The sequence below is a fragment of the Fukomys damarensis genome, unplaced genomic scaffold, assembly GCF_012274545.1.
Source record: "Fukomys damarensis isolate Sample0158 unplaced genomic scaffold, DMR_v1.0_HiC HiC_scaffold_24, whole genome shotgun sequence".
NCBI lineage: Eukaryota > Metazoa > Chordata > Mammalia > Rodentia > Bathyergidae > Fukomys > Fukomys damarensis.
This window is the reverse complement of record NW_022900936.1, coordinates 46,211,826-46,239,528: the sequence shown is the minus strand read 5'-3', so window position 1 is coordinate 46,239,528 and position 27,703 is coordinate 46,211,826. Positions and strand designations below refer to the sequence as shown.

Below are 27,703 nucleotides of genomic sequence, written 5' to 3'. Positions count from 1 at the left end.
AAAGTCAGATAAGTCCTGGACTTGCTAACAAATTCCATTCTGGGAGAACGTTTATAAATTGGACTTGTTTCCTAAGTCTGACTAAGTTAATTGTGCACAATTTTGACACAAATACACAATGTAAAGCATAAAAAAAAAAACCCAGGATTAGTCTGGAGGTCTTGGGGAATCCTCCTACCTGAGCCTCTGAAGTGCTGAGATGATGTACCACACCATACCCAGCTTTAGACTTCATTAACCAAGTTCTTGCTGTACGTGATATCACTTTGTTTTTGTTTTTGTTTTTGTCAAGTAAATAAACCTTTGGATGTGGAAAAAAATAAAACTATTATGAAAAAAAAGGAGAAAATTTAAAAAAAGAAATTAAAAATATCCTGAGATCTTGAAGAGAAAAGTACCTTAACATTTTGTTTTTCTGAATACAGAGATTGTATCCCTGGCAGATGGAGTTTGGTAAGTGCTCCAACAAAAATAGGCAAAAAGACTGAATTAGTAAACACAGTCTAAATATAAATATTGCAACCTCAATGTTATTTAAATGATTGAAATATTTCTCAATGAATAATGAAATTATTTAAAAAACACACCAAAAGAACATCCAGCTGGCAGATATAACTGCTTTTACAAGAGACATGTTCCCCAAAATGAATTATATTGTCTTCATAAAATGTGCTGTTAGTTTGTAAGCAGTATTATTTTTGGTCAGTAGTTAGAGTATACACACATATAAAATATACATGTAATCATTTTATAGTATAGGGGAAATGAATAACAGTAAACAATAAATCAGTTTACGTTAGCATAGAAAACCATTTATATCCTTATATTTTTGGAAAAAAATTATAGATTACACTTTAAAGAAGTCACTCTTTATGGTCATGTATGTATTTGCACATTTGAACACACAGTATCCATATATTAAAAATGATATGTAAGAAATGTGTTGTTTGATTTAATTTCTATTTTTACTATAGGTATATTAAAGCAAGTCAAAGATTACATTAAACAGTGCAGCAAATGCCAGGAAAAATTAGATCGCTCTCGTCCGATATCAGATACTTCAGAAATGTTGGAAGAATTGGGACTAGACCTTGAATCTGGAGAAGAAAGTAATGAATCAGAGGATGACCTGAGCAACTTTACTTCACCTCCAGCCACAGCCTCCAAATCTTCCAAAAAGAAGCCAGTGTCCAAACATGAACTTGTATTTGTAAGTAGTACTTTCCACTTAGTGTTAACATTTTTTATTTTAAAATTTTTATTTTTTGGTACTGGGGATCGAGCTCAGGCTCTTACGCTTGCGAGGCAGGTGGTAGAACCACTGAGGCGCCCCCCCCCCATTTTTTTGGTACCGGGGATCAGACTCAGGGCCTTGCGATTGGGCTAAATCCCCGGCCCTTCACATTTTTAATTAGTTTACTGGTCTTTGCAGTCTTCATGAATTTTATTTTTTTTCAGAATGCTTACACTGTTTTACTGTTAGCACCACCACTGAAGGTCTTCACATCTAAAGTAGAGCTTATTGAATAAAACAAAATGGGTTATACACTATGTTGTATAAACCACAAGGAGTATGCTAATGCTACCTCTTCACTGATTATAAATATTACTTCTTTTCCAGAATTAGTATATTATTGGTTTGTTGTTAATTACTCCTCCTTCCATTTTTTCTTTTTCTTTTTTTTTTGTAATGATTTATTGGTACAGGTAAAATACCCTTCTGGAGCAATCTGCAGGTCATGCAGAAAGGTAAAATTAATTTGGCTAGGTTTTTGGTTGTTGTTTTTTGCATTTTTTTTTTTTTGCCTGTAACCATTTTATACATCATCAAAGTTCTGACCAGTAAGAAAAGATAACAAGAAATTGGACATAAGACTTTAAATACATAGGTAATAAAGAAAGAATAACCTGGCATGCACAAGGCCCTGGGTTTAATCTTTAGTACCAGGGGAAAAAGAAGAAGGAAAAAAAATATCACGTTATTTCTTCATATCTATTAAAATGGAATAGTTTCTTTTAAGGGTGAAATATGGAGATGATATATAATACACCTCGTGATCTCAAACTTATTTTGGCAGGTTGACACCAAAGGAGTGGTAAAACGTTCTTCTCCAAAACATTGTCAGGCTGTCTTGAAACAGCTGAATGAACAGAGACTTTCCAACCAGTTCTGTGATGTCACTTTATTGATTGAAGGAGAAGAGTACAAAGCTCATAAATCTGTTTTGTCAGCTAATAGTGAATATTTTCGAGACCTTTTTATTGAGAAAGGCGCTATTTCCAGTCATGAGGCTGTGGTAGATCTTTCTGGTAAGAATTTTTGAATACCTTGTTTTTTGTTAATTCTAGAAGAAGGGTGTGGTGTGTGTGTGTGTGTGTGTGTGTGTGTGTGTTTGTCTGTCTGCCTCTTTGTCTTCCAGATACACACTAAAGTAGAAGCTCACAGCCGCAGACCAATTCAACTGAAAGATTTCTTCTTTTTAGCAAAATTCTAAGATAGAATTATGGAAAAAACAATTGTTTTCTACCACTTTTAGGCCAGAGAGTTGTAGCTGAATTATTATTTCTGGGATTCAAACTTAAAAATAGTTTCAGAGAAATACACAGTTACATTAGTATTATATTAAATGAATATGTATTATTTAAAATTGTGTACTTATATCATTTTGTGCGTGTGATTGTATATAGAGTGCTTTTTTTTGTTTTGTTTTGTTTTTTCTAGTTTTGGTATAGGGGATCAAACTCGGGCCCTTAACACTTGCGAGGCAGGTGGTGGAACCACATTTTATTGGTTTTTTGAGACAGGGTCTCACTATGTAGTTGAGACTGACCCGGAACTCACTATGTAGCCCAGGCTGGTCTCGAACTCACAGTGATCCTCCTGCCTCAGCCTCCCTAGTGCTAGGATTACAGGCGGATTACAGGTGTGCGCCATCACGCCTGGCTAGAGTGCTTTTTTTGTAAGTGTTTTTTGTTTTGTTTTTTAAGATTAACCATAGCCAGGGCTGGGGATTTAGCTCAGTGGCACCACACCTGCCTTGCAAGTGCCAGGTCCTGAGTTTGATTCCCAGTATAAAAAGAAAAAAGAATGATCGAAGCCTGATGTGGTGGTTCCTGCCTATAATTCCAGCGCTTGGGAGCTTGGGAGGCTTACACAGGAAGATCACAAGTTTGAGGCCAGCCTGGGCTACATTGTGAGCTTGCCTCACCTGTAGTGAAACTCTGTCTCAGGAAAAAAAGTTAGAATTCATTAAGTCAAATGTCAATGTAGAAAAGTCCAGGTGGGGTTTTCCTTGTTTTTTCATATTATAAATAAATAGTTTGACTTAGGTTGGGCTTAGAAAAATTTATAAATATTGGGGTGTGAGTGGAAACAATGTCATATTCCACAGGTTGAGGGCTCAGTATTCAAAACTGCCCAACCTACACCTTTGTGATGCCAGTTATATGCCCCAGTTATTTTACCTGTACTCCTGATGGACCAGCTGTAAATTGGGGTTCTTGCATCTCCCTCAGTGGGTTCATTTACTTTGCTAGAGCAGCTAACAGAGTTTAATAAAATACTTCAAAATGTTTGCTAGCTTCTTGTAAAGGATATACTGATAGATAATAGTGAGTAACAGATGAAGTTGATATATTGGGTTGGTTTAGAGTAGTTCTAGCCTTCTAAAAGGTATATTTCCTATAATTTTTACATACCCTGAGATCGACATTGAGCAATAGCAGGAAGCCTGACATGCAGAGAAGCCAATAGTCTTTGTTGCTGTGGGCAACTCCTCACACATAGGAATTAAACCCTGGCCTTATACTTCCTAGGCAAGCACTTTCCCACTCTCCTATACCCCAACCCTTTTAAAATTTTTCATGTTGTCCTCAAATTTGTGATACTCCTACCTCAGGCTCCTGAATAGCTGGGATTATAGGCCTGTACCACCCTACCTACAAAGCATCTTTTCTTAATATGGCTGGAGATGAAGGAGATAATATTCAAATGTATTTTCCCTATTGATTGATTGGGGGGTTATAGAAAGGAGAGGGCCTGGATTTAGCTCAGTGGTTTCACCGCCTGCCTTGCAAGCACAAATTCCTAAATTCAATCCCCAGTACCAAAAAAAGATGTGGCGGGAAGCTACTTGCTGACTGAATGGTGAGATGGGAAAGTTTTTAAGGTCTTTAACACAGGTGTGGAGGTCATCAAGCCTCTTTACAGGCCTTGGGTTTCTTTTTGGTGGTGAAAGAGTTACTGTGTTCTGTGCAAGGGCGTTTGAGCCTGTGAGGTCAAAAGATCATCCTGTTGTACTTTGTGGGGATGGTGGAATCCCATGTGCTGCAGAACAGGAAGATGAGATCCTCTATCTCTGATCACACCAGGAAATCTCAAACCAAATCACAACTTCCTACATCTAGACTTGTATATTTTAAGAATTACTTTTTTTTTTTTTTTTTTGAGACAGGGTCTCACTATGTGATTGAGACTGCTCTGGAACTCACTGTGTAGCCCAGGCTGGTCTCGAACTCGCAGCTATCCTCCTGTCTCAGCCTCCCCAGTGCTGGGATTACAGGCATGAATCAACATGCCCAGCTCTTAAGAATTAAATTTCTATCATAGAAAACTAAACCAAAACAAGACTTAGAATTGAAAAGGTATTAGGTAAAAGTTCAACATTCTTTATTTCTTTGCATATATTCTTTTAAGAAATACTCTTAAAGCTGTGCATGGTGGTGCACGCCTGTAATCCTAGTACTTGGGAAGCTGAGGCTGGAGAATCTCTGTGAGTTCAGGACCAGCCTGGGCTACATAGTGAGTTCCAGGTCAGTCTCAACTACATAGTGAGACCCTGTCTCAAAAAACAAAACAAAACAAAACAAAACAATACTCTTAAACAAATTTAACCTGTTCTCATATTTTGTAGCAGATTAATATGATTTCAGTCTATTTAATTATTAATCTTCAGTCTGACTCCTGATGTAAGTCTTTCCCTATATATTTTCTGCATTATAAAAAGAAACACATTTTGTCCTCTTTATTTTTGAGGCAGGGTTTCCATAAGTCACCACTAAATTGCCCAGGCTTGAATTTGGGATCCTCAGCCTCCCAAAGTCCTGGAATTATGGCATGTACCACCAGTCAAATGAGAATTTTTAAAAGATTGCTTGGACTCTTTTTATATTGTGCAATAGTTTATCTCTGTAAGATAGGTTACTGTATTTATCTTTATAAGATAAATTATTGTATAAGAGAAGCCAGGGTGTGGTGGTGGTGCATGCTTGTAATCTCAGCACTGTGCAGGAAGATCACTGCAAGTTCGAAGCCACCCTGGGTTACACAGTCATTTCACGGCCAGCCTGTACTCTACATAGTGACTGTGAATGAAGGGATGGACATTATGTGTAATATAACACCTAATGTAACAAAGTGGAATAAGCTTAGCTGTTTTTTTTGCGGGGGGGTGGTACTGGGAATTGAATTCAGAGCCTCACACTTACCTGACAGGTGCTGTCCTGTTGAGCTGCATCTTGACCCTGATTAGCTGTATTTTAAAAGGCCTAGAAAATATACAAATTCTTTTTTGGAGTGAGGGGAGAGAAGTGGCTAGGACTTGAACCCAAGGCCTTGGGCAATTGCTTCATCACGGAGTTATATCTCTAGCCCTGTAGAAATTTTTAATCATATTTTCATAAAGACATGTATCACTATATAGTGAGTTTTTCTTCTAGTTTTATAAATCATGAGGATTTTAGGAAATAACTTTTTAAAGTGAAGCACCGAGAACTTAGAAAAGAAATAAACTGCCCTTATTCTCCCATTTATAAGAATACAAATTAATACCTCATTTATATAGTAATTATTTTAATCCTTGAATCCAGGATAAGCAATCTACAGCCTAGGGGTCAGTCCTCTCTTTTTTGTAACGAAAGTTGTATTTTCCACTGTGCTCTCTTTCACAGTGGTCCACTCTGCCCTGTGGAGTGTACTTCTTTCCCTATTTTAATTGGCTTGCACTCACTCGGCAGAGCATGTGCCTTTTTCTACCTTCAATAAATGTAGAGATTCACTTAAAGAAATTGTATTTATGCCCAGCCATACCTGTTGTGTACATCTGCCTTCCAGTTACAGTGTCAGAGGTGAATAGTTGTAACAGACACTTTATGACCTGCAATATTTATCATTTCATTCTTTTAAAAAAATTTTTGCTGACCCTTGGAGAGGTTTTTAATTTTCATTTGTAGAATACTTTGTTCAATCAAAATTTTATATAGACTGCTATTATTTAAAAATGCAGAATACTTAATGAAGTGAGGTTAGTGGATAGGTTGGTTGAACCCTGCCTACTCACCTGCCTCCCTTTTTTTTCCACCCTCCATTCTCCAGCAGCTGTTTCTTGAGGGAAATTTGAGGAACCCCGGGGTTTTAAGGAATACAGTTTGACAATGACTGCCTTACAACAACTCTTGAGGTAGTAAGTCTGATATTATTTTCTATATTAGGTATTGAGAGACTCAGCTTGTAGAAGGGACTTAATAGTTACACAAGGTTTTATAAGCAGCCAGTACAGAAAGTAAATCCAGGAGTAATTCACTGTAGAATAAATGGTCATGATTGTCTTTTTAAATATTTTATATTGTCATAACTGTGTATTTGTTCTTGTAGGATGGTTTACTGATGATTGACTTTTTTGTCCCCTACTTTTCCTGTTTTATACAGGTTTTTGTAAAGCAAGTTTCCTTCCTTTGCTGGAATTTGCCTATACTTCTGTACTCAGTTTTGACTTCTGTAGTATGGCTGATGTAGCCATTTTAGCTCGTCATCTTTTCATGTCAGAAGTTTTAGAAATTTGTGAAAGTGTACATAAACTAATGGAAGAGAAACAGCTTACGGTGTATAAGAAGGGTGAAGTACAAACAGTTGCATCAACCCAGGACTTACCAGAACACCATGGAAGTACAGCACCTTCTGCAGCTAGTAATGAGGGAAGTACAACTTTATCGAATGAACTTGGAGACTGTGAAATTGTGCTCCTGGTAAATGGAGACTTGCCAGAAACTGAGCAGAACAGAGAGCTAGGACAACAGCCCGAGCCCCGGGTTTCTTCAGAGCCTGAAGCTCCTCTGTCATCTGTAGGTTGTGTAAATAATTCCCATCCAGAAATGGAGTCTCTGGATTCAATAACAAAAAATAACCAACCAGAGCAAGAAACTTCAGACATTAGAGAAGATGACACAGTTTCTAATATTCATCCTAAACTTTCAAAAGAGACTGTAATTATTAGCTCCCAAGAGAACAGTGACATGGAAAATGATACATCAGCTGAAGATATTTCAAAAGACAGGGAAAACCTTGACCAACCTTTAAAAGATCAGGAAAATCTAGTTGCACCAACAGCAAAGACAGACCCAAACCCTGATGATACTTACAGAAGTAGGCTTCGGCAGCGGTCTGTCAATGAAGGGGGATATATACGACTACACAAGGGTATGGAGAAAAAGCTACAGAAACGGAAAGCCCTTTCCAAGTCAGCAGTTCAACAGGTATGATGTGAAAAAGTACTGTCCTTTGTAGCTCTGTTAAGAGCATTTTGGTAATGAATTTAATGCCTATGATTAAAAATTAATTGGGAAGGAAGATGGGTACAGGGAACCATCTTAATGTTTTAAATAGCAATATTAATAAGATAATGTGAATTTGAAATATTTTTATTAGAAATTTATAAAATGACAACTTTAAAAAACAAAATGAATATATTTACTTAGGATTTTTTTTTTTTTTTTTTTGTCCCTTCACTAGGTGGCCCAGAAATTAGTTCAAAGAGGGAAAAAGTTGAAACAGCCAAAAAGGGATGCTAAGGAGAACAACGAAGAAGCATCCCATAAATGTGGGGAATGTGGAATGGTCTTTCAGAGGCGATATGCTTTCATAATGCACACACTGAAACATGAGCGAGCTAGAGATTATAAATGTCCAGTAAGTATCAAACTGAGACTGGATCTAAATTCATAAATGGAACCCATCTTACTAATTGGTAATTATTCTTACCGTTAGTATTCTATGCCTGTCTCCCTTATAAGGAGTCATCTGATTTTTATATGTCATTACTTGCCCCCCTGCCCAATATTGTTACCTTTTTCTCTTGATACCCTAGTGAGATAATAAAAAAATGTTTTAAAAATATCTGCATAAAAGAGTAAAGAGAACAACAGATGAAGAAACCTTGGCAACTACATTCTGAATGCTAATAAATAGATGGAGTAAGTGATTCAGCAAATTTGAAATGACTCATTTCCAAGTTTTCAGTAGAAAAAGCTAAGAATCAATTCTAGTTGTATTGCAGAACCACCAAAAGGCTTAGGGATTGGTGGTACTATTTGGGAAGTAAAAGAAAGTAAATCACAATTCCTTGGCCTAAGATCCATTTTCTCTGGAAAAGATAAAATCATAACTGTTCTGGGGAGCACTATGTACAGTGAAGGTAGGTATAGTAAATCCAAAATGAGAAAAGTGAAAGCTTCTATGCTGAATATTGACCATCCCACCCCACCCCCATACATGGAATTATCAAACTTGCACTTGCCAGTCATGCACGCTTCCACTGAGCTATATCCCCAGCCCTATACTGAATATTGAAACCTGTCAGCTTCTCTTTGCTTATTCAAGTCCTGGGATGTTAGCAGCCAGACTCTTGCCTGTCTCTCTGTCTATCTTTTTATTGGTACCAGGGATCCAACTCAGGACCTTGTGCTTGTGAGGTGAAGGAACCACTGAACTACCTGGCCCTCTTTTTTTTTTTTAATTTTATTTTATTCCATTCCCCTTCTCAAGCCCCCTCTTCTCCCTATGTACAGAAGCTTTCCATTTTTTTCCTTCTATTTTCACTTTTTTCTTGTCCCTTTCTTCCTTTCTTCCTTCTCCTTTGTTCCCCTGCCTGGTAGAACACTTATTTCCCATTTCTCAAGCAGCCAGATTCTTAACCCTAAAACAAAAAGATTTCTCAAACAATAGACACAGTATGTTAAGCCTGGTAAAAGAATTAAAGATACTGCTTATTAAAGCCTGTGGATGACATTTTAACTCCACTTTCAAATAGAGATGTCAATTCAGTTATTTTGTTTTTTGTTTTAAGAGACAGCAGTCTCTTATGTTGCCCAATATGGCCCCAAACTACTGGGCTAAAGCAGTCCTCTTCCCTTAGCTTCTCAAGTAGCTGGTGCTACAGGTGTGTTACACAGTAATTGATTTTCACTTAATTTTTGTTGTTTGGTGGTGGGATTGAATTCAGGACCTTGCACATTGGGATCATCCGACTTTTTGGGGTTTTGTTGTTTTTGTTGTTTTTTGTTTTGGTACCAGGGATTGAACTTGGGTCCTTGCGTTTGCAAGGCAGGCCACCGAACTGCTGAGCTAAATCCCTGGCCCATCAGACTTTTGATTTTAAGAGAAAAAGCAACTTGAGGAAGAATGTAAGAAAAATACACATAAAGTATGATTTATATAAAAGATAAATGAAAAAAATTTCATGATGAGTACAGTAACCAGATATAGTTGCAGAGTTCATATTCTTGTGTTAGCCAGTTGAATATTGAAAATACTTGAAAAATATATACTTGTTAAATATATAGACTTTTTTCTTGTCATGGTTACCTACCCATTATAGTTTAACAATTTACCTGGCATTTAACTTTAATTTTGTATTATAAATAATCTAGAGCTAATTTAATGTATGGAAGGACGTAAGTTGTATGCAAATACGCTTTTTAATATGAGACATTATAGGATTTTTGGTATCTTCAGATGATCCTGGAAACCAGTCTTGGACTGGTTAAGGACAAATGTACTATGTTTTTTAAAAGAACACAGTAAAAGTGCAAAAAAATCTTTTGGTTTTTAGTTTTTTGTTTTTTTTTTTAATTGAGATAAAGTCTCCCCTATGTAGCTCAGGCTGACCTTGAACTCAAAATTCTCCTTCCTCTGCCTCCTGAGTGCTGGAATTACAGATGTACACCATCATGTCTGATTCAGAAGAGTCTTTTAGCAGTAAAATACAGGTGGTGCAACTTCAGACTGTCTCAAGACAGTCTGTAATAACTAAAAAATATGAGAGTGCAAAAAAAAAAAAAAACGAATGTTAGACTATAACAAAGTAATATTTCCAAACAGAGAACATGGAGGGAAGAAAATCATTGATGTGATAATCAGAAACATCAGAACCTAAGGAGAGGTGTTTTCATATTAAAAGGGTACATTGCTCAGAAAAGTGGATGAAAATAACCTATGTCAAAGTACATTGTGAAATTTGAGAATCAGGGGAAGAATATCTTACAAATTCCCAGAGGAAAAAAAATGGTCAGTCTCACTGAAAGGATATGGATCAGACTGGCCAGGCTTTTCCACAGCAACAATGGAAGCTATAAGACAAAGGTACAATATCTTTTAAATTCTCTAAAGAGAAATGATTTTTGAGTTGAAAATACAACCAAACTATCAGTTACTTATTATTACCATCATTTTTATTGTTTGGCGTTTTGAGACAGGTTCTTAACTATTTCATTCACGCTGACCTTGAACTCATTATGTAACCCAGACTCTAGCAATCCTGCCTCAACCTCCCAAGCGCTCAGATTACAAGTGTTTTACCACCATGCCTGATTACTATCAAGTTACTTACAGTGGTAGAATAAGAACATATTCAGCCATGCAAGATCTTAAAAGTTTAGCTTCCCAAACTCCTTTTTTCAAAAAGCTGTAAATTAGGCATGGTTCCATTGAAATGATCTGGACTTAGTAAATGGAGATATGGGTTTAAGCAACAACAACAACAAAATCTAAGGAATTCATCAAGACAATAGTGATGGGAGATCCCAAGTTGAAACTATGTGCCAAGCATAGTGAAAATTTGTACCAAGAATAGTCAGAATAGTTTACAACAGGACTTTATTCCATGGCAGAGCTTCCCAAGAACATGATGATGGGTTTTGTTGTTTGTTTTTGGTGTGTGTGTGTGTGTGTGTGTGTGTGTGTGTGTGAACCCAGGACCTTCACACTGAGCTACACTGACCTTTTTTTTTTTAATTATTATTATTCTTGAGATAGGGTCTCACTAAATTGCCGAGGCTGGTCTCAAACTTGATATTCTTCTGCCTCAGCCTCTGAGGATGCTGGGATTATGTGTGTACCACCACACATGGTTAATGGTTAAATACTTTTCTGAGTGACAGAGGAAGAGTTTGGTGATGATTTAGTAGTGAATACAAAGAAATCAGAAAATAAAGTAAGACAAAGAAAGGAAAAAGGATCATAGTATACCATATGCTCAGCTTGTATAATATTTATATCTTAATATAAGTGGAAATTGGTATTCTATCAATGGGATATAATTCTAATGTAATATAACTATATTAAAGTAGAATAGTGGGGCTCATCTATGTGGGAAATATAAAAATGAAGGATGGATTCAACTTACATTATGTTACTTAAAGAGTTATAAAATAAGCCAGATGTGTTGTTGCATGCCTGTAATCCCAGCACTTGAGTAGCTGAGACAGGAGGATCACCAAGAGTTCAAGGCCAGCCTAGATTACATAGTGAGTTCAAGGGCACTCTGAACTACAAAGTAAGAACTTGTCTCAAAAAACAAAAAAAGAGTTACAAAATAAGTATCAAAACAGTGTCGGGGGTTAACTTTAGAACCCTTCCCAGTTCAGTGGGGAGTGGGAAACCCTGTTTTATTTGTTTTGTTAAAAAAAAAACAAGTTTTGTTGATGGTAAGCATATATAATTTTGACTTTTAAAGAAAAGTTTTCATGAATCTCCAGCAATTATGGGAGAAAATCCAAGAACCAACTCAGTTTTAACCTTTCTCCTTTATTCCAGTCTGTATTTCTGTTTCATGTAAAACTACCACTGTGTTAGTAGTAGTGGTAATATTCTGTATTTATGTGTCTAGTCCTTTAAAACCCAACTCAAGCCCAGTCTTTCTCATTGCTCTAATTACTCTTAAGAACTTCACCTTTTTTCTCACCAGACATGGTGATGCATGCCTATAATCCCAGCACTCAGCAGGATCATTGTTAGTTTGAAGCCAAGGTGGACTACATAGTGAGTTCAAGGCCAACATGAACTACATAGTGAAACCCTGTCTCAAAAACAATGAAAAAGGAACTTCATCTTTTTATACATATAAAATCTTTGCTTTAGTTAGATTTAATGTATGTACTTAAGTACATATTACTTAGGATAGGGTCTCACTAAATTGCCCAAGCTTGGTCTTGAACTTGGGGATCCTCCTACTTCAGCCTCCTAAATAGCTGGAATTATAAGTATGTGTGACTGTGCCCAGCTTCTGGTTAAATTTTAACCAAAATTGTGCCTGATTATCCCTTTAATCTTTGTAGTCTGGCACTTAATATACTGTCTTTTGCGTAGTGTATATTATTTTTATTTACAGTTATAACCAATGGAGAGTCTAAATGAGTTGTTTGCATTTTTTAATACAAATATATTTAGATAGGATTTTGTTTACTTCTTCTTTAGTTGTGTAAGAAACAGTTTCAGTACAGTGCTTCACTGCGGGCACACCTGATTCGACATACCAGAAAAGATGCATCCACATCATCCTCATCCAATTCCACGTCAAATGAGGCATCCGGAACATCATCTGAGAAGGGCAGAACCAAACGCGAATTCATATGTTCCATATGTGGGAGGACATTGCCTAAGTTGTATTCCCTCCGAATCCATATGTTGAAGCACACAGGTGTAAAGCCACATGCATGCCAGGTAAAGCCATAACATTTATTTTGTTATGTAAAGATTTTAGCCTAGCTATAATGATGAGGCTTGTGAAGTAAATTCTAGAGTCGCCCTCACTGTCCTAAAATGTCAGGAAAATTTGCCTTCAGTGTTTTATCTAGATTAAGTGTGATTCCAGTCAGTAATCTATTTCAAATGTAATCTTCATCAGGAAAAGTGCTGCTCAAGCTTTGTTTCTTTTGTTGCTGGGGTTTGAGGGTAACTAAAAGCCAAAATATGATTCCTGGATAAAGAATCATGTATAGCCAGCTTAGGCCATTTGGGGCATTGAAAAGTTCTAGTAGCATCTATATCCTTGGATATAAGCATGACCCATTATTTTTTTATTTTAAGCAATTTTGTAACAAGATTTTTTTTAATATTAATTGAGTTTATTGGTACCTTTTAAGTATACAGTACAGTTACACTCATAATTGGGATCTTGTATCCTACAGATCTTGGTTCTCATTTCAATGAGATTTTTAATATTTTTTTTCTTAAGCTTTTTACACTTGATCTTAGCCAAAAGGACGAGAAGCGATTTTTAAGCTTTTTGTTAGTGGAGAACAGAATATATTATAAGAGAATGGAATGAATCATGTACCTTTCACCCAACATTGATAATTATCAGCACGTGTTCAAGTCTGTTTGATTTATATCGTCACTTACTGCTTCTCTCCCTACTGCCTGAATTATGTTGAAGCCAAGTTGTAATAATCATTTTGTTCATAAATTTAAATACCAAGTGTAAATTGGCCTATGTTCTTCTGTTATAGCCCTGCTCAAAATATGTGGTCCATTGAAAATGTAGAAATGAGTAAGCATATAAAAACTCTTATAGGGCAGGGGATTTAGCTCAGTGGTTCCACTGTCTGCCTCACAAGCACAAGGTCCTGAGATCGATCCCCGACACCAAAAAACAAAGGAACAAACAAAAACTCTTTAGTTATTTGATACTGTTCCAGTATTTTATTGTGTTTTTGATACACATGTTTATTTAATACACATGTGTATAGTAGATTGGGGAAAGACCAAAAACTAATTCATCACAGAATTTGAAAATATTATTATGGGAAATGAAGGTATTGTTCTATATCTCTTTAATATAAGATATTCTGTATCTCTTTAATAAAAGATACAGTGCTTACCAACCTCATAAGACTATCCCAGAAGTATATTTCTATATTGTTTTGAGCTCCTCCAGCAGTCACACCAATTTAAGAAAGATAACAGTATTTGTTAAGTACTGTATCAGAAAAGGAGTCTTCTAGCTCATAATCCTTGGCATTTGTGGTTTCAATTTTCACCTTGTCATTTTGCACATAATTTTAAGTAAATTAAAATTTAATTAACATTTTTATTCTAAATAATATATATTAATTTCTTTTTGTCTTTATTCTTCAGAAACAACACCTATCTCCATTTTTGATTGTTTTATTTTTGTTTTTTGAAACAAGGTCTCACCATGTACCCCACACTGTCCTTGAACTCCTGTCTCAAGGGTGGAAATCCTCCTCTCTCAACCTCCACAGTGCTGAGATTACAGGTGTGCACCACCACAACTGGCTCCTTTTTGTTTTACTGACTTAAGCACGTCTCTATTGTAGGTCTGTGGAAAGACTTTTATCTATAAACATGGTCTAAAATTACATCAGAGTCTCCATCAGTCACAAAAGCAGTTCCAGTGTGAACTTTGTGTTAAGTCATTTGTTACTAAACGGAGCCTTCAAGAACATATGAGTATTCACACAGGTAATAATAAATTTGTATTGGTATAGTTGAATTTTATGTACTTGAATTTGTATTATTGTGCTGTAATCATATCAGAAATTACATTGACATAATAATGGTTGTATGAGTGGTTTTTTTAATTAATGATTTCTTAAATATAGGGTTTTAAAAAATTTTTTTTGTTTGTTTTTTGAGACAGTCTTGGTATATTGCTCAGGCTGACCTTGAATTCTTCATGATCTCCTGTCTCAGCCTGGCTGGTACTGGGATTGCAGATGTGCACCACCCTACCCAGTTTAAATCTAGTTTTAGTACTCTTTATTTGTATAAAAATGTTAACTATTTCTCTTCATGTAGGAAAGTATGTAGTATGTGCCAAATCATTATATCCTTAAGAAAAATCCATGCCGCACACTTAAGCACAGTGCCTGTAATCCCAGCACTCAAAGGCTGAGTCAGGAACAGCCTGGGCTACATAATGAGTTCATGGTTCAAGGCCACAAGGCCAGCCTTGACTACTTAAGGAGACCAGTCTCAACCAAAAGAAAAAGCACGTGAGAATGACCAGAGCTGATGCTTGTTACAGAGCTGGTGTTCAGCTCTGGCCCTGTTAATAATTCAGTTTTAATAATTCAATTTTGTAAACACATCACGTTCTTGTAGTAGGAGCCTGTGCTGTTGCAGACCTCCCTGCTAAACAGAGTTCTGTTCAGTCAAGCATGAATGCACAGTGTTGCTCCCATACAATGATGTTGCTTTAGTGATGTTATCGCCATCATTGTGTCACCTACCCTCCATGATGTTTGTACCACAAAAGGATCACCAAGAACACGTTTCTTTAGAATTTATCCCTTTCATTCAGCAGTAAATGGCTGTATTATAGTTTTTAAAGGAAATAGAGATTTTGGCAAGGTTTATTGTTATTCTTAGAGTCTTGCTAAATGTTAACAGTTTCTGTGTCCCTTTGATAAAACAACAGCTTCTGAAATTAGGTGTGGTGGCATACATACACTTGTCATCCCAGCGTACAGGAGCCTGAAGTTGGAGGATCTTTAGTTTGAGGCCAATCTGGGCAATTTAGCAAGACTCTGTCTCAAAAAAAAAAAGAAAAATTCAGGAACATAAAGAATTCTGTTGGAATTTTTCTACCTAATTGCTAGATTTGTGACATACTTTTTTTTTTTTTTTAACAGGAGAGTCAAAGTACTTTTGCTCAGTTTGTGGAAAGTCTTTTCATAGGGGCTCTGGACTCAGCAAGCATTTAAAGAAACATCAGCCAAAGCCTGAGGTTCGAGGCTATCACTGTACTCAGTAAGCACTTAAAAAACAATTAATTTCATTTTCTTCTCTTCTTGGCTTATTTGTAAGAAAATACTCAAAGATAATACTAAGCTGTAATTTCAGTCTACTTTTGATTTAAAAGTCTTTACCTACGTGTTTATGTTTATCTTTTAACAGTTTTATTGAAATATGTATCATATACAGATAACTGAATGAAAATGATTTAAAGAGCTTTAAATGTACTCTCCATACATAGGGACTGTAGGAAAGAAAGGTACAAAGACAGCCAGAGTTCCTTTCTAAGCATTTCTTCTTTTTGTTTGTTTGTTTTTTGGTACCTGGGTTCTTAAGCTTGCATGGCAGGCACCAGAACCTCTGAGCTAAATCCCCGGCCCTAAGCATTTCCTCTTGACGTTTTTGGTGGTGGTACTGAGTATCAAACCCAAGGCTTTGTACCTGGCACTAGTCAGGTATTTATCTGATCACTTATCTGTATCTTCAGCCAAAGACAGTTCCTTTGAAGAGCTGGCACTGCTAATTTCTCCTTCCTCATGACACTTCTTTTACTTTCTCCCTTTTTTCATTTTCCAAAGCTTCTTGGGAAAAAATTCTTTTGAGAATAACAAAATTAATCACAGTAAGGTATACCATTCAGGGGTCTTTGGTACATTCCCAAATATCACTCACACTACCAATTCCAGAATACCGCCAATATTCAGCCAGTTTGCAACTCTGCCTTGGCGTTCATTTCTTGTTTGTGCAGATCCACGTCAGCGAAAGTTAAGAGTTTGAGGTCTTTTCAAGGTTCTCCTGAGTATGTGCTCATCAGTGAGTAAGCATATAGCTTTTTTTTTTTTTTTTTTTTTTTTTTTTTATATGCAATTGAGACTGACCTGGAACTCACTGTGTTGTAGTCCAGGCTGGTCTCAAACTCACAGCGATCCTCCTGCCTCAGCCTCCCATGTGCTGGGATTACAGGCGTGTGCCACCACGCCTGGCTAGCATATAGACTTTTAATATTCCTTAAAACATCTCATTCCTGTGCATTTGATTTGTGTATTTAGACAGAGCAATTACTCCTTGCCCCAGGTGACAGTGGCTAATTGGTTTGCCTTTAAATGTTTTCACAAGCCCCTTATTCACAACTCTCCCTCAGCCATAGGAAAGTTAGGATAAACAAAGGCAAAGAGGGGCACCTTCAGAGAGCTACAGATAGGTCAAAACAACACACACAGTTCACTAAGAGAATTTCCTCTGGTAAAGGAGCCTGTGTTTGCTGAGCTCTGGGAAGCAGGGGATGGTGGGGGTAAGTTTAAAGTGCCATAAATTATAGAGATTCAGTAATTTATTCTTCTTTTTTTTTTTTGGTACCAGGGATCAAACTCAAGTCCTTGCACTTGGGAGACAGGCAACAGAACCACTGAGCCAAATCCCCCGCCCTCAGTAATTTATTTTTTTGACTAAACATTTGCCTGGTCACTATAAACATTTTTGAGTTAGTCTCACTATGTAGTGTAGTCCAGGCTGGCCTTGAACTCATGGCTGTCTTCCTGCCTCAGCCTCCCATGTGCTGGGATTATAGTCACGTCCCACCACACCCAACTGGTCACTGTAAATCAGTGATGATGAACCTTTCAAAGCAGTGATGAACCTTTTAGAGGTTTCAGTGATACAAAGAGCCCACTGTGGCACACAAGCTAAGTTTACCACTACTGCTGTATGTAAATTTGTGATTAGTTTTTAGAGTTCCTAGTAAAATTGATTCTGATAGTTTGCTAGTTTATCCATAATTTTGATGGGCTTTTGGCATTTCTTACTCTGTTGTATTTGCTGATTTCATTCTAAATAGGTTTGGTGAGGGCTTTTTTGTTTTTGTTTTTGCAATACTGGGGATTAAACCCAGGGCCTTCCTACTAAATCCCCAGCTTCCCCATCACCACCCACTTTTTATTTTTGAGCCAGGGTCTCAGTAGGTTGCCCAGACTGGTCCCAGACTGGTCCCAAACTTGTAGTCTTCCTGTCTCTGCCTCCCAGAATGCTAGGATTTACAGACATGTACCACCACTTAATTAGTCTTTTAAAACAAAGGTAATTGTTGACAGTACATTTTTCATTAGAAGTGAAAGAAAACCCAACCAAAACTGGCTTGAATGAAAGGTAAAGTCTGACATCAGAGTCATTTAATGTAAACTGGATTCAGATTGATGAGTACAGTGGACTCTCCACTTACGAACTCAGTTCCTGAGGGCCAGCTGTAACTCAGATTGGTTGTAAGTCAATATAGCTGATTGAATCTGGGTGTTTACCTGTACATGCTTTAGATAACAAGAGGCAGATGAGGCTTCCATTAACCTAATTAACCCAATTAACCCAAGTTGTTCGTATGTCAGGCCAGTTTTAATTTGAGAGTACCCCACATGGTTTTTCTTCAGCTCCATATGGACAAGTCAGTGGTAGTTGCAGCCTTACATTATCTCAACTTCCAAGTTGTCCAGCTTCTTTTCTGGTAGTTTCTTTGGCTCACTCTCTTTTTTTTTTTTTTTTCTTTTTATTGAGTTTATTGGTACAATCTAGGTCTACAACACAGTTACATTCATTACTGGGATCCTGTACCTTCATATGACAGTTTTTGGTTCTCATTTTTCCCCCCTGTCCCTGCCCCTCCTTCACCCCCTCCTCCCCTCCCCATTTACAAACTCTTTATTTCCATTTTTTCATTTTCATCTCAGGTTCACTCTTATTAGATCAAGTCATTTGGACATTCCTGAGTAAATCACTGTGGCCATGGGAATGTTGTGCTCTGATTGGTTTAGTTCTAAATGCTTGCCCAATCCCTAGGGTCAGGGGTGAAGCATTCCGTCAGCACATGGACACAATAAAAGGGTGATGGAGGGATGTCTAAAGGGGGAGCAGAATCTTGGGTGGAAGAGAGACAGTAAATTACTTATCTTAAAACTTTTGGGAACTCTCCATGATTATCAAATATTTCTATACTGTAAAGATTAGAGAACCTAAAACTTCTGCATTCTTGATGTCAGATTGGAAAATTAGGGATTTCTTTTAAATTTGACGATCATTTTCTGGAGTTGTAGAAAACAAGAATGTATAGAACACTTTGAAACTTGTTATAAAGATTAAGATAATTCAAGGTAACTAAACTTTATTGCAGATGTGAAAAGAGCTTCTTTGAAGCTAGAGATCTTCGCCAGCACATGAACAAACATCTTGGTGTGAAGCCATTCCAGTGCCAATTTTGTGATAAGTGCTATAGTTGGAAGAAAGACTGGTATTCCCATGTGAAGTCTCATTCTGTCACTGAGCCTTACAGGTGGGTAAATTTGAGAGGAAACTGAACCTGAGAAATATATGTATATGATTGTTTCTTACAGATTCTGGTGCTTTGAAAAGAATAATTTAGGTCATTTCCCCTACTTTAGGTGTAATATATGTGGCAAAGAATTTTATGAAAAAGCATTGTTCAGGAGGCATGTAAAGAAAGCCACCCATGGGAAGAAAGGAAGAGCAAAGCAAAACCTTGAACGAGTGTGTGAACAGTGTGGAAGAAAATTCACTCAGCTGAGAGAGTATAGGAGACATATGAACAACCATGAAGGCAAGTATTTCATATGATATGTATCTAAATAGAATAAGAGCCAGGCAAGTAGTGATTTTTCCCTTGCCAGCCACCTTGTGTATACCAGCCTTCGTGCCTGTTATCCTTATCTCCCTTGATAAGAGATTATTCCCCTACTTTGAAGATCTATTCAAGTGACACAGGTGATCCTGAACCTGAAAATGTAATTATTGAAGGATCTTTTTTCTCATTCTGACTATAAAATTGCTATGAAGGAATAAATGAGATTATGCACAGAAACATTTATTTATCAGTAAATTCTGTCCATGAGAATATATTTAAAAAGATGATATAGTAAGGATCTTTTTTTGTGCTTGCAAGGCAGGCACAGTGCCACTGAGCTAAATCCTCCGGCCCTATAGTGAGGATCTTGTCTGTTTTTTTGATACTGGGGGAATTGAACTCAGGGGCTCTAATTTTTTTTTTTCTAATCCTTTTTCTTTTTGAGACAGTCTTGCTTAGTTGTCTAGATGGGACTGAACTCAGAATCCTCTGGGCTTAGCCTCCCTGACTCCTGTGACAGGTGTGTACTAATGCTGGCTAGAATCTTTGTTTCTTATCTATTCTGAGGAAAACTATGAGATGCTAAATGCCAGATTACCATAGTCAAGATAAAAAGACTAAATGGGTTACTGTACTTTAAAAAGATTATTTGCTGATCAATTTTAATATATTTTGTTGGTACTTCCACTTCATTCTACACACTTTTTTTTTTTTTTTGTAAATAGGAGTGAAGCCATTCGAATGCTTAACATGTGGAGTCGCTTGGGCTGATGCCCGATCTCTAAAACGCCATGTTCGAACACATACGGGAGAACGGCCCTATGTGTGTCCTGTGTGTAGTCAAGCCTACATAGATGCGCGAACACTCCGTAAGCATATGACTAAATTCCATACAGACTATGTGCCTTGCAAAATTATGCTGGAAAAAGATACTCTTCAGTTTCATAACCAAGGAACTCAAGTGGAACATGCTGTTAGCATCTTAACTGCAGACATGCAGGAACAAGAAAATAGTGGTCCTCAAGAACTTGAGACTGTGGTGGTAACAGGAGAAACTATGGAAGTTCTTGAAGCAGTTGCAGCTACTGAAGAGTGTCCATCAGTATCTACACTTTCTGACCAAAGTATTATGCAAGTGGTTAATTATGTGTTGGCACAACAGCAAGGACAGAAGCTATCTGAAGTTGCAGAAGCTATTCAAACTGTTGAAGTAGAAGTGGCACATATTTCAGAAGCAGAATGAATATATTAACGATAAAAAGAAAAAAATTTCATGTACATTGAACTCACAGAACACTTGTTTACAATTCATTGTGACTATCTCTAGAATTTTTATGTCAAAGCTCTGGACTATCAGTGATTTTTCTAAACGGTGTAGCCATTGAGTTCTGTAGGAAAGTCTATTTACTGTAAAGAAATTAAAAACAAATCTATTTGATGACAGTGGTTTATCATGGTATACCTTTTATGAATTCATAAGTGGCTGTACTAAATATAAAGCTGTACAGTTTTGCTTTATTTTGACATTATATATTTTGAGTTTAAAAAGCTGTACCATTTTAGCGCTTTTCTTCTGTTTTATTCTCAAACTGTAGAGGTTCTGTGGTTTCAGTTGCCTTGTTCATAAAATTCTAATATAAACCACTTTAGTAGGATACTTAGGTATACTATAGTTTTTAATGCTTTAGATCTGGTGATTCTTGACTATTTATTTTAACCCCTTCTAAGTCAGGGATTCTTTATTCTGTTTTAAAGCACTTAATGAGTTATATGTTGTAATCAAGTTTGCACAATGTATCTATATGGAAAACACATAAATGAATAGCTAATTTTTAAATGCCATTAAAATGCATGAAATGCCTATTAAAGCCTTACTGTACTATCTCTTCAAGGCAAGTAATTGACCACAAAAAAAAGTACTGTTATGAAATTGTTAGGAAATAAAAATCTTTTTTTTTTTTCCTTCAGAAAAATGAACAAGTTAGGTTTGGTATGTTTTCAGTTCATATCATGTTTAATTTAGTTGAAAAACTGTAGTTGAGAAATAGGATAGCAATATAGGTATCTATAGCAGTCCTGTGGATACTATAAAATTATTAGGTAATTTCAGAATTTTGAAAATTCTTAAAATGTATCTCATGATACTAAATTAATCATGGTCCTACTAAATTTTTGAAAATATTTTGAAAAGTACCTGAAAACTAAATTATATTAATTCATGTGTTTGATTTTTAAATTCTCACCTCTTCAAGCTATCCAATTTTCTGATTTTCAAAATAGGCATGGGCGATGCCAATTTCTCTGTGAAACTATTTAAAATATAATTTTTAAAATTAAGTTTTTAGATGTTATAAAACTAAGATTTAAGCAAATCATATGTAAGTCATTCCTGAAGCACAACAGAAGAATGTGCCTTGATGTACATATATTAAGATGCTTATTCCTGTTTACTTTAAAAAATGGCTTTAATAGAGGATAAAGAATAAGTGCGAGAGCTGTGCATGCATTATACTTGCATACTTATAATATTTGCATTTGCAAATTTCCTATTGTTTTCATAGCTGTGTGGCTGACTTTCAGTTTTAAGAAGTGAATCAACATACAGCCCATAACTAAATGGCTGCTTATTTATTGTATCTTTCAGTTAATGAAAAAAATATTATACAACCTAAAATTTGAAATTCTTTTATGTTCCATTTTCACCACTGTTACTAGATTTAGTTAAATGTATAAGAACATTAATGTATGTCATAAATGTGTAAATAAATGATGTTGAACTTGTTTAAAAGCATAACTTTTGGAGTTGAGCTTGTCATTATTTTTGTTTGTCTGTTTGTTTGAAGACAAGGTCTCACTATGCAGTTGAGACTGACCTGGAACTCACTATGTAGCCCAGGCTAGTCTGGAACTCACAGGGATCTTCCTGCCTCAGCCTCCTGAGTGCTGGGATTATAGGCATGCGCCACCACACCTGGCTTGTCAGTATTTTTGAATGGTGTTGAATCTTATCTAAAAGCATAGTCTTTGAATTTGAGCTTGTCAGTATGTTGAATCCATAAATCAGATAGTTTTTTGCAGGGGAGCATTGAGACAATAATACAATTCAGACTGTTCTTGAACTCACTGTAGTCCAGGCTGGCCTTGAACTTGCAGCAATCCTCCTGCCTCAGCCTCTTAAGTGCTGGGATAGTGTTATTTAATGTTATGCTAAAGAGTAAGGGAATTGGATGTATTTTTTTAAAAAAATTATTAAAACATCTAAGTCCAGGGATTTAGCTCAGTGGCTCTGCTGCCTGCCTCACAAGCACAAGGTCCCAAATTCGATCACCCGTACCAAAAAAAAAAAAAAAATCTCTTAAATAGAATCATCACAAAATTAAATGTAATGCCAGATGTCAACTGCAGACATTTTAAATTATTAGAATTAGATACATTTCACATAGAAACATTTCCCCAAAATCAGCAGTTTTAATGTTACCATGGAGGAAATTTCTACATTTTAACAATTCCTAGAGGTATTTTGTTTTCATAATATGACCTCTAGAAACTATGGGTGTCTCCTGATCATGAGAATTTTAAGACACTTTGTCACTGCTGGTAGCAGTTTGAACCACTGCTGTCACTGGAGTGTTTGTATTCAGTAGAAATTAGGTGGCTCACGCCTGTAATCCCAGTGCTTAGGAGCCTGAGGCAGGAGGATCACTGTGAGTTCGAGACCAGCCTGGGCTACATAGTGAGTTCCAGGTCAGTCTCAACTACATAGTGAGACCCTGTCTCAGTCTCAAAGAACCAAAAAAAAGAATCCTGCAATATGAGTTTTCATCTGTTCAGTTTGTTGTTTGCAGAATTTCACAAAGTAAACTGATGGATTTGGAGTTAATCCAAACCTTTTGAGTTTTTTGTTTTAAAGTGTTTCTCTTGATTTCATAGCATTGGTATAAATTCAGCAGTTCCTTGGAAGTTCCTAATGGGTTTTATATTTTGTTGGGCATACATGCAGAAAATTAACATTTGTCTGCTGATCCTACAAATTTATCAGCTACTTGAAGTGTGTGGAGCAGAGGTACATATATAATTTCTTTACATTTACTGTTTTTTTTTCTTTTTTGGTACCAGGGATTGAACTCAGGACCTTTTGCTTGTGAGGCAGGTGTGGTGCTACTGAGCTACATCCCTAGCCCCTATATTTACTCTTAAATATACCATGCTTTATTTGAAATTCTGAAGCTTAACAGTTCTATAACTTTTAGGGTCTAATTTCATCTCCAGTAGGGCTTGTTATGTTCCAGTGTTTGTGTCCCCTCCAGAATTCACTTTCAAATTTAGCTCCTTCCTAATACAACAAATTAAGGGGTGCAGCTTTTGGTGGTGTTTAGCTCACGAGGGTCCCACCCTCATGAATAGATTAGTACCTTATAAAAGGATGAGAAAACTAGCTGGCTGTTCTGTACCCCTTGGGTCCGTCTTTCTCCCACTCTGAGGATGCTGCAAGATGCCGCATGGGAAGTAGGTGGGAGTCCTCACCAAAAACCAAGCCTGCTTCTTCCTTGACTGTGGACTTCCCACCTCCAGAACTGAAAAAAATGATTTTCTGTGATTCACAAATTACCCAGTCTCGTGGTGGTTGTTTTTGGATTTGTTTTCTGTGTTTTTGAGACAGTGTCTCCATATGTAGTCCAGGCGGGCACTGAACTCTTTTGCTGATCCTCCTGCCTCAGCCTCCCAAATGCTGGGATTATAGGCATGAATCACCATGCCCAGCCCCCATCTAGTATTAACTTATCAGCCTCTGGTTTCTCAAACTGAAAATTAGTGATGGCAAACCTATGGCATGTCTGTGGCAGCCAGCTGTTTAGTTATTGAAAGCTCTAAAAGGTTTGCAATCACTGATGAGATAAAGACAATCCCACTGTTCTCTTTCTTGTTTTTGGTACCAGGTATCAAACTCAGGTCCTTGCGCTTGCAAGGCAGGCGGTGGCACCACTGAGCAAAATCCGTGGCCCTTAAATCTTTAAGGGAGGCTTTGGCCCACAGGGAGCTCAGCCTGAGACAGGCAGACATCTTTGTCTCCCACTTTATATAGTTTAAATCTAAAGAAACAGTAAGTGGTAACAGTGACAACAGCAACAACAAAAATTAAGGTAGGACATACAGAATATAGAGAAATCAATGTGCCTTCAGATCTAGGAAAGTTAATCAGCACATAATGGTAAAGAAAACCCCATTTCAGCAATAAAGATTAAGTACTTAGGAATAAACTTGCTAAGCAAATCTAAAACCTGTAAGAAATTTTTAAAACATTCAAGACAAAAGCAGATTGCTCTTAATTATTAAGATTTGGGCCAGGGATGGGATTTAGTTCAGGGGTTCTATCCCCTGCCTTGCATGCAGAAGGTCCCCAGTTCGATTTATCAGCTAACTAGAATTAGATCCCCATTTCATAATGTTTAGGAATATACTAGGTGAGGGATCTATATAAATTTTGAAAATGAAACGAGCATCAAAATTTACAGGGGTGAATCTTCAGAATATGTAAATTCTGTAATTATTAATATAAAATCAAAAGGCAGTAATATTAACAAACTTTACTACACAATATTTTTCATGCTGCAAAACAGCATAATCAAAGCCAAAAGACAACTAGCAATGAAAAATATATTCATAGATAAGGAGTTAATATGTAAAGAATTATTAAATTCTGAGAAAGTATGAAAAAACCAGGAATAAAGAAATATGAATAGGCCATTCACAAATATTAAAATAGCCCTTAAACATGTGAAAAGATACTCATTCAGCCTCACTCAGATACAAATTAAAACTACACCCAAGAGGGTCAGGAATGTAGCTGTGTTGCCACCACCTGCCTCGCAAGCACAAGGTCCTGAGTTCAATCCCTGGTACCAAAAAAACAAAACAAAACAAAACAAAAAACTACACCCAAGGGCCTGTTTTCAACAGTTAATAGTAGGGCATGGTGTCTGGTGTCAAGTGCAACTATAATCCCAGCATTTAGGAGGATGAGGTGGGATTGCTGAGAGTTTGAGGCCAGCATGTGCTTCACAGTGAAGTTGCCAGCTTAAAAAAAACAAAACACAAATAACAAAGAGGCCAGGCATGGATCACCACGAGTTCAAGGCCAGCTTAGACTACACAGAGTTGAAAATAGTCTGAACTACATACTGAGACCCTGTCTCAAAAACAAAATTTTTTGGGCCGGGGATTTAGTTCAGTAGTTCCGGCACCTGTCTCATAAGCACAAGGGCCTGAGTTTGATCCCCAGTACCAAAAAAAAAAAAAAACCAAAAAACAAAAAACAATTTTTTTTGTCCCTGTGATGAGAACCCAGAATCTTGTACAAGCTAAGCAAGCATGTTCTGAGGAGCTACATGCACTCCCCACCCTACACTGCTGTATTTCTTTCCTTCCTCCCTCCCTTTCTTTTTTGTTCTTCCTTCTTTTCTTTCTTCAGATCAGATCTCCATGGACTGGTATAATTTCCTAGCTATTCTACAAAGCGGCAATACAAAGTATAAAAGGGGCTAAGAGGGCCTGGGATTTAGCTCAGTGGACACTTGCCTCATAAGTGCAAGGTCCCGAGTTCAATCCCCAGTATCCCCCAAAAAAGGGTGGGAGGGGGGTGTTAAGCGTATAGCTCAGCTGTACTCATGAGGCCCTGGATTCAATCCTCAGCACCTGAAATAGTCTGAATAACTATATTATGGTATGCTATTTTTCACATAGGTGAAAAGGATAATTTTTGCAAAAAGAAATAAAAATAAATCAGGAATAGGTTACTTCTGGGACAGGTGCAGAAGTGATTATTAAGAAAAAAAAATACAAAGGACCAGGAAAAAATGTATATTAATTATTTGAAGAACTATGGTGGTATTTCATATACCAAAAAAATTAACAAGAATGGACAGGTACTGTTTTTTGTTTTGTTATTTTGTGGTGCCACGGATTTATACCTAGGACCTGTCTGCCACTGAGCTATAGCCTACCCCAGGGGACCCATTATCAAACACAGTCAACTGCTCTATTACAAATAAGTAACAACTATATTGATTGCAAGTTATGTAACTTTGCAAAACCAGACATCATGTGGTCTAAGAGTAAAAACAAATACAAACACTACACTCTGGTCAGTAATAGTTTTTCAGAGGGAAATAACTGGATTAGCAACTTTGAAACTATTTATATATATCCAGAATTAAGTGAATATACTGGTGAAGGCAGACTTCTCACTGTGGGAGAAGAGTTGCAAATACAGAAAACCTAGAATGAACTCATGTTGGACTGGTATTGAAAATTCATATATACAGAAACTAATATAGATGTACACATCCATTCCCTAGCTCTGTTAAACAGCCTAGAAGCAATGTCACCTTAGTACCAGTGAGTTTACCAATATATATTTTTGTTTTGGTTGAGATAGGGTCTCACCGTATGGTTCGGGTACAAATTCTCTCTATATATAAATGTACTAAAAAAGTGATAAAAAATAAAAATATGTACAACAAATGGGGAGATTTCATCTGAGGGGAGCAAGGAGAGCTAAAGGTAGAACTCTTCAAACAAGAAAAATACTTGAAGGCTGGTGCAACCACTGTGGAAATCAATATGAAGATACCTCAAAGAACTAGGATTAGAGATTCCATTTGACCCAACCATCCCTCTGCTGGGTATCTTTCTAAAAGAATTAAAAGAATCATACCACAGTGATATATGTGCACCTGTTTATAGCGGCACAGTTTGTAATAGCTCAAACTTGGAAACAGCCCAATTGCCCATCAGTTGGAGACTGGATAAAGATGTGGCTTTTCTATAAAATGGAATACTACTCAGCCATGAAGCATGAGAAATTATAGAGTCATTCATAGGAAAATGGATGCATATTGAGGCCATACTCTTAATTGAAGTAAATAAAACATGTAAATACTGAATAGTTTCTCTGGTGTGAAAAACTAAAAGTTTAAGAAAAGGGCTAAAGGTGTAGGGGAAGTGGGAATGGTAGGGGAAAGGAAATAAGGGAAAAGAAAAATATGAGAAAAGGGAAAAAAATGGAAACAAAGTCTTTATAAAAGGGAAGGGGGAAGGGAGTAAAGGGAGGGCAGGGGTATGGGGAAAAAATGAGAACCAAGACCTGTCATGTAAAGGTACAAGATCCCAATGATGAATGATGAATGTAACTGTACTGTTTACCTAAAATGTACCAAGAAACTCAATGAGAAAAATTTTTTTTAATGTGTCAAAAGTTGTTTGGATGAACA

General features: G+C 36.8%; 1 protein-coding gene across 3 annotated transcripts in view; it reads left to right on the top strand.

Moving 5' to 3' along the window:
- The window catches only part of Zbtb11 (zinc finger and BTB domain containing 11), a 27,555-nt gene extending 5,376 nt beyond the window's left edge, over window positions 1-22,179 (top strand). Inside the window, exons 2-11 of one of the 3 annotated variants that reach the window (XM_010614697.3) lie at window positions 975-1,210; window positions 2,079-2,310; window positions 6,707-7,530; window positions 7,787-7,963; window positions 12,527-12,772; window positions 14,392-14,536; window positions 15,709-15,826; window positions 18,966-19,124; window positions 19,234-19,409; window positions 20,159-22,179. In XM_010614697.3, coding sequence (XP_010612999.1) covers window positions 975-1,210; window positions 2,079-2,310; window positions 6,707-7,530; window positions 7,787-7,963; window positions 12,527-12,772; window positions 14,392-14,536; window positions 15,709-15,826; window positions 18,966-19,124; window positions 19,234-19,409; window positions 20,159-20,676 — 2,831 coding nt within the window. In that variant the 3' untranslated portion in view covers window positions 20,677-22,179. The remainder of the gene's footprint in view (window positions 1-974; window positions 1,211-2,078; window positions 2,311-6,706; window positions 7,531-7,786; window positions 7,964-12,526; window positions 12,773-14,391; window positions 14,537-15,708; window positions 15,827-18,965; window positions 19,125-19,233; window positions 19,410-20,158) is intronic. The other 2 variants (XM_010614704.3, XM_010614689.3) reach the window with 2 other exon arrangements.
- The last annotated feature ends 5,524 nt before the right edge of the window (window positions 22,180-27,703 follow it).